The 16,058-nt window shown below is 47.4% G+C and overlaps 2 protein-coding genes across 6 annotated transcripts in view; both read left to right on the plus strand.

The window, feature by feature from the left end:
* HDAC4 (histone deacetylase 4) overlaps positions 1-16,058 on the plus strand; it is a 357,624-nt gene that overhangs the window by 38,340 nt on the left and 303,226 nt on the right. For 3 of the 5 annotated variants that reach the window (XM_050751475.1, XM_050751477.1, XM_050751476.1), the window contains exon 2: positions 9,902-10,142. In XM_050751475.1, the coding sequence (XP_050607432.1) occupies positions 10,121-10,142 (22 nt within the window). In that variant the 5' untranslated portion in view covers positions 9,902-10,120. Of the gene's footprint in view, positions 1-9,863; positions 10,143-16,058 lie in introns of those variants that run through there. The other 2 variants (XM_050751480.1, XM_050751478.1) reach the window with 2 other exon arrangements.
* On the plus strand, positions 12,024-14,369 carry LOC126932559 (uncharacterized). Its single transcript, XM_050751550.1, has one exon. It carries the CDS (start codon positions 12,098-12,100, stop codon positions 12,923-12,925), a length of 828 nt encoding a protein of 275 aa, XP_050607507.1. The 5' UTR covers positions 12,024-12,097; the 3' UTR covers positions 12,926-14,369.

Here is a 16,058-nt window from a genome sequence, read left to right on the forward strand (position 1 = left end):
GTCTCTATATAAATAGATGCCCAGTGTCAGAAACTGCTCACTTGGCAGAGTGACCATGCCCGTCTTGCTAAAGGTGCTTGTAAATTAATATCACAGGCTCTGAGGCTCAATGTGGACTTTTGGTGCATCTGGTAAGTTAGGGGAAAATAGAGTCATAAAAGCCATTGTGTTTGAAAGTTGTAGTATGTCTACATTCGTCTGTTATTTATTAGAATGTATTTTAGTTAGGCATGTGCAGATATACATTTCAAACGTCCTTCAGAAACAAATGGATTCTTGAGATCTCAGTAGCATGTGCTTTCCATGTGTTTTCTTAGAAAAGTGATCATCCTAGTTGTCTAATCTGGTTAGTGAAGTTATCATTAGACACATACGTCAAGATAAAAAGAACTAGATCATGCTTCAGTCTTATTAAACCATTTAATTTGTAGTACGTTTTTATGTTGTGAGTGTTGCACTGGGTTGTTCAAAGACACACCACCTAAGGGGAAAGTGACGGAATGGGCAGACAGCGGAGAGGTATGACTAAGCCAGGCGGACAGCTGACTGACAGGTTCTCTCCCAGATCCAATGGAAAAGACTCTGCTTTCCTGGTGGGCTCGAGATAGCACTGCTTTCTTTATGAGGGGTTTCATTTAGTTTTCAGCTGTAGAATTGTTTGTTCTTAACTCCTTAATTTTTCTCCTCTCTGCCCGTGATCTTCGTGAAGATGTATGTGAAGTTTTTCTTTTAACCCAGATATTCTGAGGGCCAACAGCAGTTCCCTGCATTGTATGTGCCTCTGGTTTTCTCATGGCAGCCCTCTGCAGGCTCTCAGAGGCTTGGGAGTCCTGAGGCTTAAAGTACCACAAACTTGTGAATTCCTGGAATCCTTGATATCAGATCCTTAAAACTTAACTCTAGCCCCTAGAAGGCAGAAAACGGTTTCTTTTGCAATTTGCTTTCAACTTCAGCCCTGCTGTGAGGTAGTTTCTGAGGGGAATCCAGGAAGACCTTAAAAACGTTCATCCAGTTCACAGTTTCGTTGTGTGCCTACTGTGTGCCTTGTGTCAGGGATTCAGCAGGAGGTCACATTCCAGCCAGGGACAGGCAGAGGGGCCGACAGATAATGAGAACATAAACAACTACTTAATGTCAACATAGAATGAAATACCAGAAAAAGGAAAGAACTTGGAAGGGCAAGAAAGTAGAGGGTGACAGGAGTGAGCGTCTGGGGCGGGGCGGTCAGGAGCAGCTTCTGGGAGGTGGGACATGTGGGTGTGGAGGTGGAGAGAGAGGGGCCTTCCCTGTGCTCCCCTGTAGCCTCTCAGCCATCTGGAGAACTTCCATTTCCCAGACAGCATGGCCCCAGAGCCTTTTTCCCGCAGCACACCAGGGGTGCTGGTAACTCCAACCCAGTCCTTAGGTGGGGAGAAGAGAATCAGGCTCAGGGGTGACAAGGAACTGGCCCAGGGTGCGAGAGCCCTCTGGGGTAGTGCCGGGGCCAGGTGGAGCTCGGGCGCCCCCGCTCCCTGTCCAGCGCTCTTTCCCGAGGGGCCAGGTGGAGCTCGGGCGCCCCCGCTCCCTGTCCAGCGCTCTTTCCCGAGGGGCCAGGTGGAGCTCGGGCGTCCCCGCTCCCTGTCCAGCGCTCTTTCCCGAGGGGCCAGGTGGAGCTCGGGCGCCCCCGCTCCCTGTCCAGTGGCCTGTCCCGAGAGGCCAGGTGGAGCTCGGGCGCCCCCGCTCCCTGTCCAGCGCCCTGTCCCGAGGGGCCAGGTGGAGCTCGGGCGTCCCCGCTCCCTGTCCAGCGCCCTGTCCCGAGGGGCCAGGTGGAGCTCGGGCGTCCCCGCTCCCTGTCCAGTGCCCTGTCCTGAGGGGCCAGGTGGAGCTCAGGTGCCCCTGCTCCCTGTCTAGTACTCTTTTCCAAGCCAGGGTCCGGGGGTGCAAAGAGACGCATGTCCTTGTTTGCTCTTAGCAGAACTTGCAGCCAGGCACGGGGCAGGTGCTCATCAGATAAGCCAGCACATGGGTCACAACAGACCCAGCCAGAGCCAGAACAGCTTGGAGTCCTGCTGCAGGAAGGCGGGGCACCTGGGCAGACCCTGATGGTCCTGTGTGTGGCTACTTTTTTAGCCCAACTGAGCATCATGGCTGCTGACTCAGTCTCCCCAGCTATAACACGGGAGCCGGGGTCTCCAGGTCCCCTTGCGACTGTCTGGCATCTGTCTGCCTGGTCCTATTTCCCCCTCTGGTAATGACACGTTAGCTTTCCTTCGAGGAGTGACCCTTGTTCCCATTGGACTCATCTTGGTGGTGCTATCTGTCAGGGTGTCCTGGCCTCCCCAGTCAGGGGGTGTGGCTCAGCGCAGGCCATCAAGTGTGGTTGGACAGTGTTCTGAAGGGATTCTCCGTCAATTCCTGCCTCTGGGTCCCTCCACCTGTTTTGCCAGCTACCCCGTTCCCTCCCAGGAGCTTCCTCTGTTTGCCTAGATTATCCAAAGTCCATTTCTATTGCTTGCAACCGTGAACTCCTAACAGGTGCAGGTGTCCCTTCGGTGCAGCATTAATGCCTGCTCTGTGAAACCTGAATCCTCACTTCCTTTGGCTCAAGCGCTCTGTGTTCTCACCGGTTCCCAGAAGGAAGGGTTCACAGACCGTGGGCATTGATGTTCTGCCCAGCAGGTTCTGGAGCTGGCTTCTTAGCCTCCTCGTGTCAGATGTACTGGTCTGCAGAGTTCCCCAGTCTTCGGCTTCCACTCTAAATCGCAGCTCCCACTGGCTTCCTCCCAGGAGGCTGTGGGTGGGCCCTGGTGACCCGGCTCTCAGTGAGCCTTCACCAGAGGCACCAGGGAACGACCATTTCTGGCTGAAAAGGAGACCCGGAGGCTGAGTATGTGACCGAGTGGTGGGGAATGTTCTCCAAGCACTCCCCAGTGGCTAGAGCCCCCGCCTGCCAGCTCTGGGAAGGGGTCCCCGCCCAAGCTGCTTCTGTCATCTCAGCCCAGCCCCAGATCATCTGTCCCGCTCAGAAGCCTGCAGTGGCTTCTGCTTCCCTCAGCGCAGAGGACACACGATTCCGAGAAGCCCTCTTGTTTATGACACAGCCGGATTCTGGACACATGATGCCGTCAGACGTATTTCTCATTAGCTTGGCTGTGCATTTAAACGTAAGGAAAAACTCACCTAGTAATAGGATTGCACGGGTATACCCATTTTCAAAATGGCGCGGTTAACTTTTGGCCATGTCAGTGTAGGTGGAAGGAGGCACCGATGGAGCGTGAATGCCAAGGTGTTGGCGGGCATCGAACCTAGGGGCTGTGGGCTGTAACACGGTTCTCTTTACTTTGTGTATATTTGAAGTTTTCATAATATAAAAGCTTTTTTTTTGTTTTTAAAGGGAAATTCATGTTAAAACCTGTGAAATCTTAAATTGCAGATATCAATATGAACACTTTTTTTTACTTAAAATATTTGTACTTTTTACATATCCAAAAAATAAACAAATGAGTAAAACCAACCAGTATGTGGGGACCCAAAATGAAATACATATACTAACCAAGGAATTTAACTCTCTTGCAAATGCACTCACCTGATGACTCTGGAAACCAGTGCCTTACCTGGATACGGTAAGGCTGAGAACAACGAGAATCGTCTATAAATGGTGGTCTCGTGAATGTGTTTCTCATGTGTACAGGTTAGCAATTCTGAAACGACTTTATGTGTGGACCAGAATTGAACAAATGAGAAAAGACACTGTAGCTAATAGGAACCAGGTTTCCCACTGTTAGAAAGATAGTTAATAAAAACAAGGAAAGGGGAAGACTAAAATCCACCTTGTAATGCTGGCGTCTGAGGTCTCAGTATAGACTCGTGATTGTTCAAGTGTAAACTCGTACGGAAATACTGAGGTGTGAGTGAGTACCTACGCACACGGCCTGCTAAGAGGGCCCTGCGCGCTCTGTCGCCCAGCAGCAGTGAGCACATCTAGCACTAGATTGGGTCTGAACACAGTCCTCCCAAACAAGGAACCAGGGTTCCCTGGAGAAGCCATTGATTCCGGGGCTGTGACAGGGACATCTTGTAAAATCAGAAAGTAAGCAAATGCTCCAAAAAAAAAAAGACTGGAGTGGAGGCTTGCCAGAAAAACATATGAGCTGGCTTGCAGGGGCTCCCAATGGCCGGCGCTTTAGCAGCAACACAAATGGGGACAGTATTGGACTAATAACACAGGATAACGTAACTGTCTGTGAGTCCATACGAATGGAAGTAGATTACTGAGTCACTGGAAAGATGGAGCAGTGAAAGCTCATCCTTGCATTGGAATTCTAAGTAATAAGTGCAGAAAAAAGGAGGCGATTTGGATGTCACCACCAGGCGAACATCATGACAGTGAGTGTCACAGGCCGGCCGCCCTGATGGATCCCGGCCCACGAAGACGTGTGTTGATGTCGTGTCTCTTTCTCGAATGAGCTTTGGTAGCTTGGGTTTTTCGAGGCATTTGTTTATTTCATCTAAGTTGTCAAACTTATTGGCATATAGTTTTTCATAATATTCCACATTGCCCTTTTAATATTTGTGCAATCTATAGTCAATTCCCACTCTTGTTCTTTTTTTTTTTTTTTTTTTTTTTTTTTTTTTTGGGGACAGAGTCTTGCTCTATCACCCAGGCTGGGTACAGTGGCATGATCTTGGCTCACTGCAACCTTGACCTCCTGGGTTCAAGCGATCCTCCCACCTCAGCCTCCTGAGTAGCTGGAACTGCAGGCATGCGCCACCACACCTGGCTTATTTTTTTTATTTTTTGTAGAGACAGGGTTTCACAATGTTGCCCAGGCTGGTCTTGAACTCCTGAGCTCAAGCAAGCCACCCACCTTGGCCTCCCAAAATGCTACGATTACAGGTGTGAGCCACCACACCTGGCCCCCTCTCTCATTCTCGATGTTGTTAATCTTTGTCTTTTCTCTTTATCAGCTCGGCTAGAGGTTTATCAATTTTATAGTCTCAAAGAATCAGCTTTTAGTTTCATTGATTTTTCTCTTTTCTGTTACATTGATTTCTTCTGTTATTTTTTTCTTCTTCTTATTTTGAGTTTAATTTGTTCTTTTTCTAATTTTTTAAAGTGAAATCTAAGGTCATTGAATCGAAGCCTTCTTTTCTTTTTTTTTTTTTTTTTTTTTTTTTTTTTTTGAGACGGAGTCTCGCTCTGTCGCCCAGGCTGGAGTGCAGTGGCCTGATCTCAGCTCACTGCAAGCTCCGCCTCCCGGGTTCACGCCATTCTCCTGCCTCAGCCTCCCGAGTAGCTGGGACTACAGGCGTCCGCCACATCGCCCGGCTAGTTTTTTGTAGTTTTTAGTAGAGACAGGGTTTCACTGTGTTCACCAGGATGGTCTCGATCTCCTGACCTCGTGATCCACCCGTCTCGGCCTCCCAAAGTGCTGGGATTACAGGCTTGAGCCACCGCGCCCGGCGAAGCCTTCTTTTCTAACACAGGCATTTGGTGCTTACGTGTCCTCCTCAGCACTGCAGATTTTTATATGTTGTATTTTCATTTTTATTAATTTCAAAATGCTTTCTAATTTCTTTTAAATTTTTTCTTTGACCCATGATGTGTTCGTTTGCAAATACTTAGGATTTTCAGGTATCTTTGTTACTGATTTCTAATTTAATTTCAGTTTTGTCAGAGAACATACTTTGTATGACTTGACTTGTGTCCTTTTAAATTTGAGACTGGTTTTATGGCCCAGAAGATGTTCTATCTTGGTAAATGTTCTGTGCATGTTTTCCAAAAAGAATGTGAATAACGTGTATTCAGCTGTTGTTTATGGAGTGTTCCATGAATGTCATTTTGGTCAAGTTGGGTGGTAGTGGTCGTCTTCTCTGTTCTTACTTACTTTCTGTCTACTTGTTCTAACAGTTACTAAGGGCAGGGTGTGAAAATTCCGAGTTATAATTGTAGATTTGTCCATTTCTTCTTAGGCTTTTATTATTTTATATTTTATTATGGTTTTATTTTTATACCTTGTGATGTTGGGATCTGAGGTCTCAGTATAGACTCATGATTGTTGAAATGTAAACGCGTATGGAAATATCGAGGTGTGAGTGAATACCTGTGCACACTGCTTGCGTCAAGTATGAAGCTCTGCTAGCAGGTGCATGAATGTTTAAGACTGTGTGTCCACTTGGCGAACCAACCCGGCTATCACTATGAAGTGGTCTTCTGTATTGCTGGTAATGTTCTTTCTTTAAAATTTACTTCAATATAAATATAACCATTACCGCTTCCTTTTGATTAGTTATATGATAGACATTTGTCCATCTTTTAATCTGTTTGTGTATTTTAAACATAAGATAGATTCCTTGTAAGCAGCACATAGTTGGGTGTATTGTGCTTGGGGAAGATTGATTGTACCTTATAAAACACATAGCCTCCTCTCTCCAAATGCTTTTTAGTCCTCCTCACAAGATTCCTCTTTATACTCTGGGAAAGTGGGGTCTTGCTTTTTTATCCAGTCTGACAACCCCTGCCCTTTAAATGGGGTGTTCAGACAGTTTGATATGCTCACTGATATAGTTGGGTTTAGCTGTCCCTGATTCTGTAACTTAGATGCTTTAATTCTTCCTTTTACTGTTCCATCAAACTGTTTTCACCTTTTTAAAAGGTAAATTTCTAAGTTTACTGGATGTTTATTAGGACTATTAGATAGATAGATAGGTAGATAGATAGATTTTTAAACTGTGTCATGTTTTTCTTGAGTTATTAATTTTTGTAATACCTTGGTGATGAAATAGCATAGTTTTGAATAGTCTACTGCAAGTTTTCTGTTTTTTTAGATAAGCCCTTGTGTTTTTCGTATACAGTTTTGCAAGAGCATGAGGTTCTTCCAGAACATTTCTATTATAGTGGAAACGCCTGTGTTCTGTTGAATCCGCAGTGGGGAGAAGAATCCGTCTGTAGCTGTCAGTGCGATGTTAGGTGAAACCTTGCTAGACACTGGACATTTGGCTGGGAACTGTGCATGTCAGCTTGCCAGAACAGTAGCTTTGAGGAGCATCATTGACCAGTGTTAAAGTGAACACAGAACAGGGTAGGAGTGAGCACACATAGCCTCTTGGCAATCCTCAGGTCTGGACTAGAGCTTATTCTTATTTGAGGATAAATAAAAAGAAATAAACCTCACCTTTGGACCTGTCAAAAAAAAAAAAACAAGGTATCCCAGAATGTGTGGAAGACGGAAATATTCTGAAGTGCAGAAGAATATGCCTCTGAAAATGAAATTAAATCAGGAAAAAATATTTTCAAAAGACTTTGGCTTTTGAAAGAGGCAGAAGGTGATGCATGAGGAGGGACTAGGCCGAGTGAGAAGATGATGGGATGAGTTTAAAGGGAAGTGGTTGAGAACAAAGAGTTCATGGCTTAGTTAAAATCTGTATTTGAAACCATAAGTAGTAAAATGGATATTGTGGAAAATAGCAGCAGTGAAGTGAAGGACATACTTGAGAGGCTGCCTGGGAATGCAGAATAAACAACAGATGTGTCACTGGTGAAAGAGGCCAGATCTGATGGGGAGACTTCAGCCAAATAGCATAGGAACTCTGAAGAAGCCAGAACAAGTTTAACAAAAATAATAATCAATGATGTAATTGAAGAGCATTTTCCTGAGCAGAAAGAAGACCTATATTTGTTGAAAGAGTCATGTTTTGAACAAAATAAAAGACTCTTACTTATGTATCTTCTGACAACGTTTTTGAATTTTAAGATTCAAGAAAAAAAATGCTAGTAGATTCCAGGCGGAAGGAAATGGCAACAATCACAACATCAAGACTCGGCCCCCAAAGTTTTACCTGGAAAGAAGCTGTGGTTGAGCTGGACTTAAACTTCTCTACAATGTTGAGGGGGGAATGACATCCAAAGATTTGAGGGGGACATATTTCTCATCTAAGATTTTTATACCCAGCCAAGATGTGTTTTTTTGTGTGAAGGATACTGTCATCTGAGATTTGTGAGGGTTTGCAAAATATGCCATCTACATTCCCTTCAAGAGAATGCCTCTTTCTGACCAAGAGATGAATAAACATTCGGACCCTGAAGACAAATAAGTCATTGTTGTTCCTAAGGAGATAACCAGATACAGAACAACAGTCATGAAGATATTAGTCAGAGCTGTAGATACAATGAACGTAAAATTGGAAAGCATCTAGATAGCCAGCCTTGGGAGCTGGGGTGATTCTTTATATGATGAATTGGTTAGAGTTCTTTGGTTATAAGCAATTAATTGGCAAAAAAAAAAAAAAAATGTTCTAGACTAATTAGGAAAAGGAATTTGTCACTTTTTTAAAGAAAGATGAACACAGAAGTACTTGAGCTGGGATCAGCCAGGGACTCTCAGTGGTGGGAGTTCCGAGACTTGTGTCTTTTGGGTTCATCTAGTGACTGATCTATTGAAGAGGTAGGCCTTGGAAAGAGAACTGGACGAGCTCAGCTGGTGTCACATGCCACTCTTTGGCCTGACACTTCCTTGGGAGCATCAGGCTCATCCGAAGCTCCTGAAGTGGGACGGGGCAGCTGTCTATCGCACATGGGATAGGAAACAGCCCTTCAAAACTAAGCTTACCAGGAATTGTTAATGCCATTGGAAAACGCCTGGCTTTAATATCAGCCCAGAGAACGTGGCAGACAACTGTATCACTAGAGGTTCGTATGGGCAAAAGGCAAAGAAAAACAACGGCAAGGAAGCATGTCAGAATGTTACCGAGGGCTTGTCTCTGTGTGATGGCATCATGGATGACTTTTTAAATACTTGCCTGTGATGAGCATGTATTGTTTTTATAAGCAGAAAATGAAAAAGAAAACGGTCATTACGAAGACGGAAACATGAGGGAACTATTTTAGGTTATCATGTTACGTGAGGAATGCGGACTTTAGAATTAAATTCTGTGATTACACAGACATAGTGAATATGAATGTCTGTGGATCGAGGCTGATGCAAACGTGCAGTAATGACATTCTGTGGTGGGAATGTGCTGAAAGTGATTTTTCTTTTAAAACATTTTATTTCATATTTATTTCATAAGCTAATATAACTTAGAATAAATTTATATTAGTTGGAAGATACTCTGCTTCCTCTGAAAAGCCTAATGTTGGGGAAACTTCTGGAATGAGTAAGGAAGCTGTCTCTAGATCAGAGATTTTGAACCAGGGGATGATATTGTCCCCAAGAGGACCTTTGGCACTCCCTGGAGACATTTTTGGTTGTCATGACTTGGAAGATGCTACTGGCATCTGGTGTGTGGAGGCCCAGGATCCTGCTAAATGTTTTATAATGTGTATGGCAGCCCTAAACCCCAACAACTAAATACGCAAACCAAAATCCCAGTGGTGCTGAGGCTGAGAAACCCGGCTCTCCAGAGACATTTTTACATGTCTGTGATTTACTAACAAAAATCCCAACTGCTCGTATTTGTAGAAATGATTCCATATGAACTGTTCTATCAGTCCTTGGTCAGAACAAGGATAAAGAAGGAAGCTGGTGGGGCATGGTGGCTCACGCCTGTAATCCCAGCACTTTGAGAGGCCGAGGTGGGTGGATCACTTGAGGTCAGGAGTTCGAGACCAGCCTGGCCAACATGGCGAAACCCTGTTTCGACTAAAAATACAAAAATTAGCTATGCCTGGTGGCATGCACCTGTGATCGCAGCTACTCGGGAGGCTGGGGCAGGAGAATTGCTTGAACCCAGGGTTGTGGGGGTGGTGGAGGTTGCAGTGAGCCCAGATCGTGCCACTGCCCTGCCGCCTGGGTGACAGAACAAGATTCTGTCTCAAAAAAAAAAAAAAAAAAAGGAAGTCATCGTTTCCCTAGTTGGATGTTGTTTTCTAGATCGGAACTTCCATGTTGTAACTCCAGTCTCTTTTCTCCTAACCTTGCAGGTTCATCTGCAGAAGCCAGCGGACGCCTCTGCTCTCCCTGTGGGTTACCTGGCTCATGAGACCTTGCCGGCAAGGCTCTGTGCTTGAACGTCTGTGACCCAGCCCTGACTGTCCGGGTACTTGTATGTGTTGGTGGGAGTTTGGAGCTCGCTGGAGCTATCGTTTCCGTGGAAATTTTGAGCCATTTCGAATCACTTAAAGGAGTGGACGTTGCCAGCAATGAGCTCCCAAAGCCATCCAGGTAAGGCCTGGTCCTTTCTTCTCTGGGCACACAGCGGGGCTTTCTTTTCCCAAAGTAGACTTGCCTGTGGCTGCAGCTTTCTTTCTGAATTCGAGACTTTTGTTTTTCTTGATAGTGGTCACTGTTGGTTTTTGACAGCACACAGTGCAGAATGGATGGTTTGTTCTTCCTCTTGGTGTAAGAAGAATGATAAAACCTGGGAGGGTCTGGAGTCAAGTCTGCGGCCCTGGTTTGCAGGCTGACTTGAGTGGCACACAGGTTTCGTCGCTGCCAGGAGAGAAGTGCTTTTTGACGAGGGTGATGTTTAAAGGTTAGGTTGTGATGTGGAGAGCTGGTTTCTTGCTCAGTGTCTTTGTTGTTTTATGAGGGGTTGTGTGAGGGGTGGGAGTGCTCCTCCGACCGCGCGTCTGGGCTGCCTGGGAAGAAGCTCATGTTCCCATTCAGGTGGTGGCCATGGTTGCTCCTGGTGTTTGAGTGCCTCTGTGAGAGGCTGCGCTCAGCATTTTACATATAATTCTATATGCATTTAGTACAGCCCCAGATCATCTCAGGCCTGGAGGGAAGAAGTAACTTACCTGAGGTCACAGAGCTGGCAGGTGGGGGACCCACGGGATTGGGAGGCAAGCCTGTCCTGCTCTGAGCTTCAGAAGCGTGTCATGGGCCATCCATTAACGACTTCGCACTGTCCATCCTCGGAAAGCCACCGAAGCATGTCATGGGCCATCTCTTTACGACTTCACACTCTCCGTCCTCGGAAAGCCACCGAAGCATGTCGTGGGCCATCCATTTACGACTTCACACTGTCCGTCCTCGGAAAGCCACTGAAGCATGTCGTGGGCCATCCATTTACGACTTCACACTGTCCGTCCTCGGAAAGCCACCGAAGCATGTCATGGGCCATCTCTTTACGACTTCACACCGTGCATCCTCGGAAAGCCACCGAAGCATGTCATGGGCCATCTCTTTACGACTTCACACTGTCCGTCCTCGGAAAGCCACCGAAGCATGTCATGGGCCATCTCTTTACGACTTCACACTCTCCGTCCTCGGAAAGCCACCGAAGCATGTTGTGGCCCATCCATTTACGACTTCACACTGTGCATCCTCGGAAAGCCACCGAAGCATGTCATGGGCCATCTCTTTACGACTTCACATTGTCCGTCCTCGGAAAGCCACCGAAGCATGTCGTGGGGCCATCCATTTACAACTTCACACTGTCCGTCCTCAGAAAGCCACCGAAGCATGTCATGGGCCATCCTTTTACGACTTCACACTGTGCATCCTCGGAAAGTCACCGAAGCATGTCATGGGCCATCTCTTTACGACTTCACACTGTCCATCCTCGGAAAGCCACCGAAGCATGTCGTGGCCCATCCTTTTACGACTTCACACTGTCCATCCTCGGAAAGCCACCGAAGCATGTCATGGCCCATCTCTTTACGACTTCACACTGTCCATCCTCGGAAAGCCACCGAAGCATGTCGTGGCCCATCCATTTACGACTTCACACTGTCCGTCCTTGGAAAGCCACCGAAGCATGTCATGGGGCATCCATTTACGACTTCACGCTGTCCGTCCTCGGAAAGCCACCGAAGCATGTTGTGGCCCATCCATTTACGACTTCACACTGTCCGTCCTCGGAAAGTCACCGAAGCATGTCGTGGCCCATCCATTTACGACTTCACACTGTCCGTCCTCGGAAAGCCACTGAAGCATGTCATGGCCCATCCATTTACGACTTCACATTGTCCGTCCTCGGAAAGCCACTGAAGCATGTCATGGCCCATCCATTTACGACTTCACACTGTCCGTCCTCGGAAAGCCACCGAAGCATGTTGTGGCCCATCCATTTACGACTTCACACTGTCCATCCTTGGAAAGCCACCGAAGCATGTCATGGGCCATCTCTTTACGACTTCACATTGTCCGTCCTCGGAAAGCCTCCGAAGCATGTCATGGCCCATCCATTTACGACTTCACACTGTCCGTCCTCAGAAAGCCACCGAAGCATGTCATGGGCCATCTCTTTACGACTTCACACTGTCCGTCCTCGGAAAGCCACCGAAGCATGTCATGGGCCATCCTTTTACGACTTCACACTGTGCATCCTCGGAAAGTCACCGAAGCATGTCATGGGCCATCCTTTTACGACTTCACACTGTCCGTCCTCGGAAAGCCACCGAAGCATGTCATGGGGCATCCATTTACGACTTCACGCTGTCCGTCCTCGGAAAGCCACCGAAGCATGTCGTGGCCCATCCATTTACGACTTCACACTGTCCGTCCTCGGAAAGTCACCGAAGCATGTCGTGGCCCATCCATTTACGACTTCACATTGTCCGTCCTCGGAAAGCCACCGAAGCATGTCATGGGCCATCTCTTTACGACTTCACACCGTCCATCCTCGGAAAGCCACCGAAGCATGTCGTGGCCCATCCATTTACGACTTCACACTGTCCATCCTCGGAAAGCCTCCGAAGCATGTCATGGGCCATCTCTTTACGACTTCACACTGTCCATCCTCGGAAAGCCACCGAAGCATGTCGTGGCCCATCCATTTACGATTTCACACTGTCCGTCCTCGGAAAGCCTCCGAAGCATGTCATGGGCCATCCATTAACGACTTCACACTGTCCGTCCTCGGAAAGTCACCGAGCGTGCGCCATAACGAAACCTTGGGGCCCACCACCGACCTGCCTGAGTGTGGGGCTCCTACACAGCCACTCCCGTGCTGCCCAGCCTCCTGCCACTTCCAGCGCACCGTGGCCTTCAAGGGCACTTAGCCATCGACTTCTGTCTTGCGTCCACCTGAGAGAGAAGACGGTGGCCACTGAACAGATGCTTGGACAGGCACCTGAGGCTCTGTTAGCCTTGGCTGTGGGTCCAGCTCCTTAGAGCAGAGGCTCAGGGTCTGGGCCACTCTCTTTGAGATTGCCTGGAACGCTTACACACGTCTTTCCCTGGGTGGAATCGGCTTTGTCTGAAAATTCCAGAGGGCAGGATTCCAGGTTTTTTTTAGACGTGGAAGTTTTATTGAGTTAAATTGTTTATGTATTGACTGATGTAAAGAAATGGTTTATGATGATTCCAACACAAAATTAAGCGCTGTGGATCAAAGCATCTAAACAGACATCGAGTGGAGCTGGCTCCCTCCCTCCTGCACTGGGCGGCTGTTGGGTGAGAGCGTATCTTTTTTCTATGTCTAAACATAGTGTTGTGTGTGTGAGCATTTTCATAGAGTATAATTCTATATGCAGGGCCCTGTGTTTTACATTCTGTCCATTTTAATGTGTTATAAGCATCTTTTGGTATCAGTATGTGTGTAAATATAACTTGCTCTTTTTGATCCCTTGCGAATGGATATTTATGTGGTTGTAGCAGTGTTTATACCAATCCCAAATTGGCATCAAACAATTATTATACATATATTTTGTAAACTTCTAAGTATCCCTACTAGACAAGTTCCAGGAAGTGGAAGCTGGGTCAGCGGGCCCATGCACTTAAAAACAGCATTAGGTTTACTGTCGGATTGCTCCAGAGGCCTCATTCCAGCTGATCTTCCTAATTCCAGTGTAAGAGGATGCATGTTTTTCATTTGTGCTGTACCAGCACTGGGCAGGTTCAGTCTCTTTCATTTTTGTCAGTGTGCGAGGGGAAAATTATTGTTTGAGTTCTCTTGATTATTTTAATGGGGGTGCATATTTTTGTATGACTTGGTGTACACATAATCATAATTTGTACGTGCTCTGCAGGCATTTGAAGAGAAAGTATGCTCTTATGATTTTGTTTTAGCCTAAAAACAGCTATATGTATATATCAATATTGTATTTAAAGTTCTTGGCTGGGCACGGTGGCCCACACCTGTAATCCCAGCACTTTGGGAGGTCAAGGTGGGCGGATCATGAGGTCAAGAGATCGAGACCATCCTGGCTAACATGGTGAAACCCCGTCTCTACTAAAAATACAAAAATTAGCTGGGCGTGGTGGCGCGTGTCTGTAGTCCCAGCTACCTAGGAGGCTGAGGCGGGAGAATTGCTTGAACCCGGGAGGCAGAGGTTGCAGCGAGCCAAGATGGCGCCACTGTACTCCAGCCTGGAGACAGAGCGAGACTCCGTCTCAAAAAAAAAAAAAAAAAAGTTCTCTCATTTATATATATTTTATTTATATGTAGGAGGATACGTATGCTTTATATGTTATTTTATTTATATATTAACTCGTTATTTAAATCAGTATAGCTTTACTTTTTTTTTCTGTCTGTTCGATTTCTTGGAAAAGTGTGTTTTTCTACTGTGATTATAGTTTTGTAATATTTTTACATTAATAACCATTTTTTGCTTATATAGTTCAATGTTTTCTTCAATGCTTAAAAATTAATGACTGTTCTTTTGGTAGATCAGCTCTCTTATCAAAATACAATATATTTCTCTTTGCTTAATGTTTCTTTGACCAAGAGCTTACAGTGTTTCATGAGGTATTTCTACCCTTGGTTTCTTTTGGCTAACAAATATTTCTCCATCCACTTGTCTCTAACCTTTTCAGGCTGTGTTCTTTGAGGCTCAGCTCTGGAAACCGCAGGGTGCTGGGTTTGGCCTTTTCTGTGGGAATTTCAGCCGCTGCAGTTCAGTTTGATCACCGGCCTGCCCGGGCCTGTCCTGCCCCTGTGAGTTGGGTTGTATGCGCCTCGTTGCCACCCACGACCTCTCCATTCTCTGTCTCAGTGGGTCGGAGGCTGAAGACCGGCCGCGCTGGTGAGGGCAGGGCTGCCCCTCCGCCCAGCCCATTCTCTGCTCTCCGTCTGTGGGGAGGGTGCAGCTAGGGTGGTTTGCCTGGGGCCTGAAGTCCGCTGGCTGCCTCCTCTGCCCTGTCCACTATCATCTTTCCCTGACGTGTCTGCCCTTCCTCCCAGAGGACCCTGGGCGGCAGGACCCCTTGTGCCAAAACCTGCGCGTGCCACCACACGCACACACTGGCTGGTGGCGCAGTGGCCTGTGTCCACGTCTCGGGCCGGGGATGGGGCTTGCGCAGATCTGTGTCCCCCCTCCCATGCGAGGCCCACTTGCTGGTGTGGCTTCCCCGGCAGCTTCATCCCCAGAGCACTCTAGTTTCGGGAAGTTCCTCTGCGTTTCTTGTCAGCTGATGCACCTGTTCGTCCACTGCCAGGCATTGCTGGAAGTGCTTTCCAATCTTGTCTTTCATCATTTTAGTGGGTTTTGGGAAGAAGAGAAATCATTAATACTGAAGGATTCAGTCTGCCGTCTTGAGCGGGAAATTTCTGGGTGTGTCGGAGCACAGCCATGGAACCGCTGTTCCTTTTCCTTGAGCCAAGGAGCCGGGTCGTGGCCTGCCTTGCCATCACCGGGCAACGCGGTGCTCGGGGCCTGCCTGGCCGTACCTCCCCTCCCTCCATGCGTCTCTTGTGCCGTCCTCTGCTGGCTGGCCCTGTCCTTTGCCCTGCCTACCCGGCTCACTCTTGCCTGCCTGGCTCACCCTTGCCCACCTACCTGGTGTGGGGTTCTGCTCCTGTGTGACCTGGTGTGGGTGACCATGCTGCCCCTCACTCCCTGGGCAGGCTGGGCTGGGGGAGTCCAGCTGCCCGTGGGCCCCCTCTCACATTTGGAGTGTGACTTGGCTTTGCCCTGATGCTGAAGTGCCCTTCTAGTGTGGTGTGCATGGCTTTCCTCTCCCTGTGTTCTGTGAAAGTCGTCTGCTGCTGGGTGAGTTTTGTGTTATGGTTTTATTGCTGTTCCCGCTGAACTTTGCCAGAGCCAGGCCCTGGTTCTCTGACGTCAAAGCTGCTTAACTGTTGGGATTTTATTGCTCTAAATAACGATTTCTAATGATGTGAGCGGCCTGAGGAAAGAACCTGGATTGACTTAGCCTGGAAGAGCTCTCCTTTGAAAGGAGGCCCCGGAGCCT

The sequence above is a fragment of the Macaca thibetana genome, chromosome 12, assembly GCF_024542745.1.
Source record: "Macaca thibetana thibetana isolate TM-01 chromosome 12, ASM2454274v1, whole genome shotgun sequence".
In the NCBI taxonomy this organism is placed as follows: Eukaryota; Metazoa; Chordata; class Mammalia; order Primates; family Cercopithecidae; genus Macaca; species Macaca thibetana.

What these genes read in the sequence shown, in the direction of transcription:
- LOC126932559 (XM_050751550.1), top strand. Translation starts at nt 12,098, where the DNA reads ATGGCCCATCCATTTACGACTTCACACTGTCCGTCCTCAGAAAGCCAC.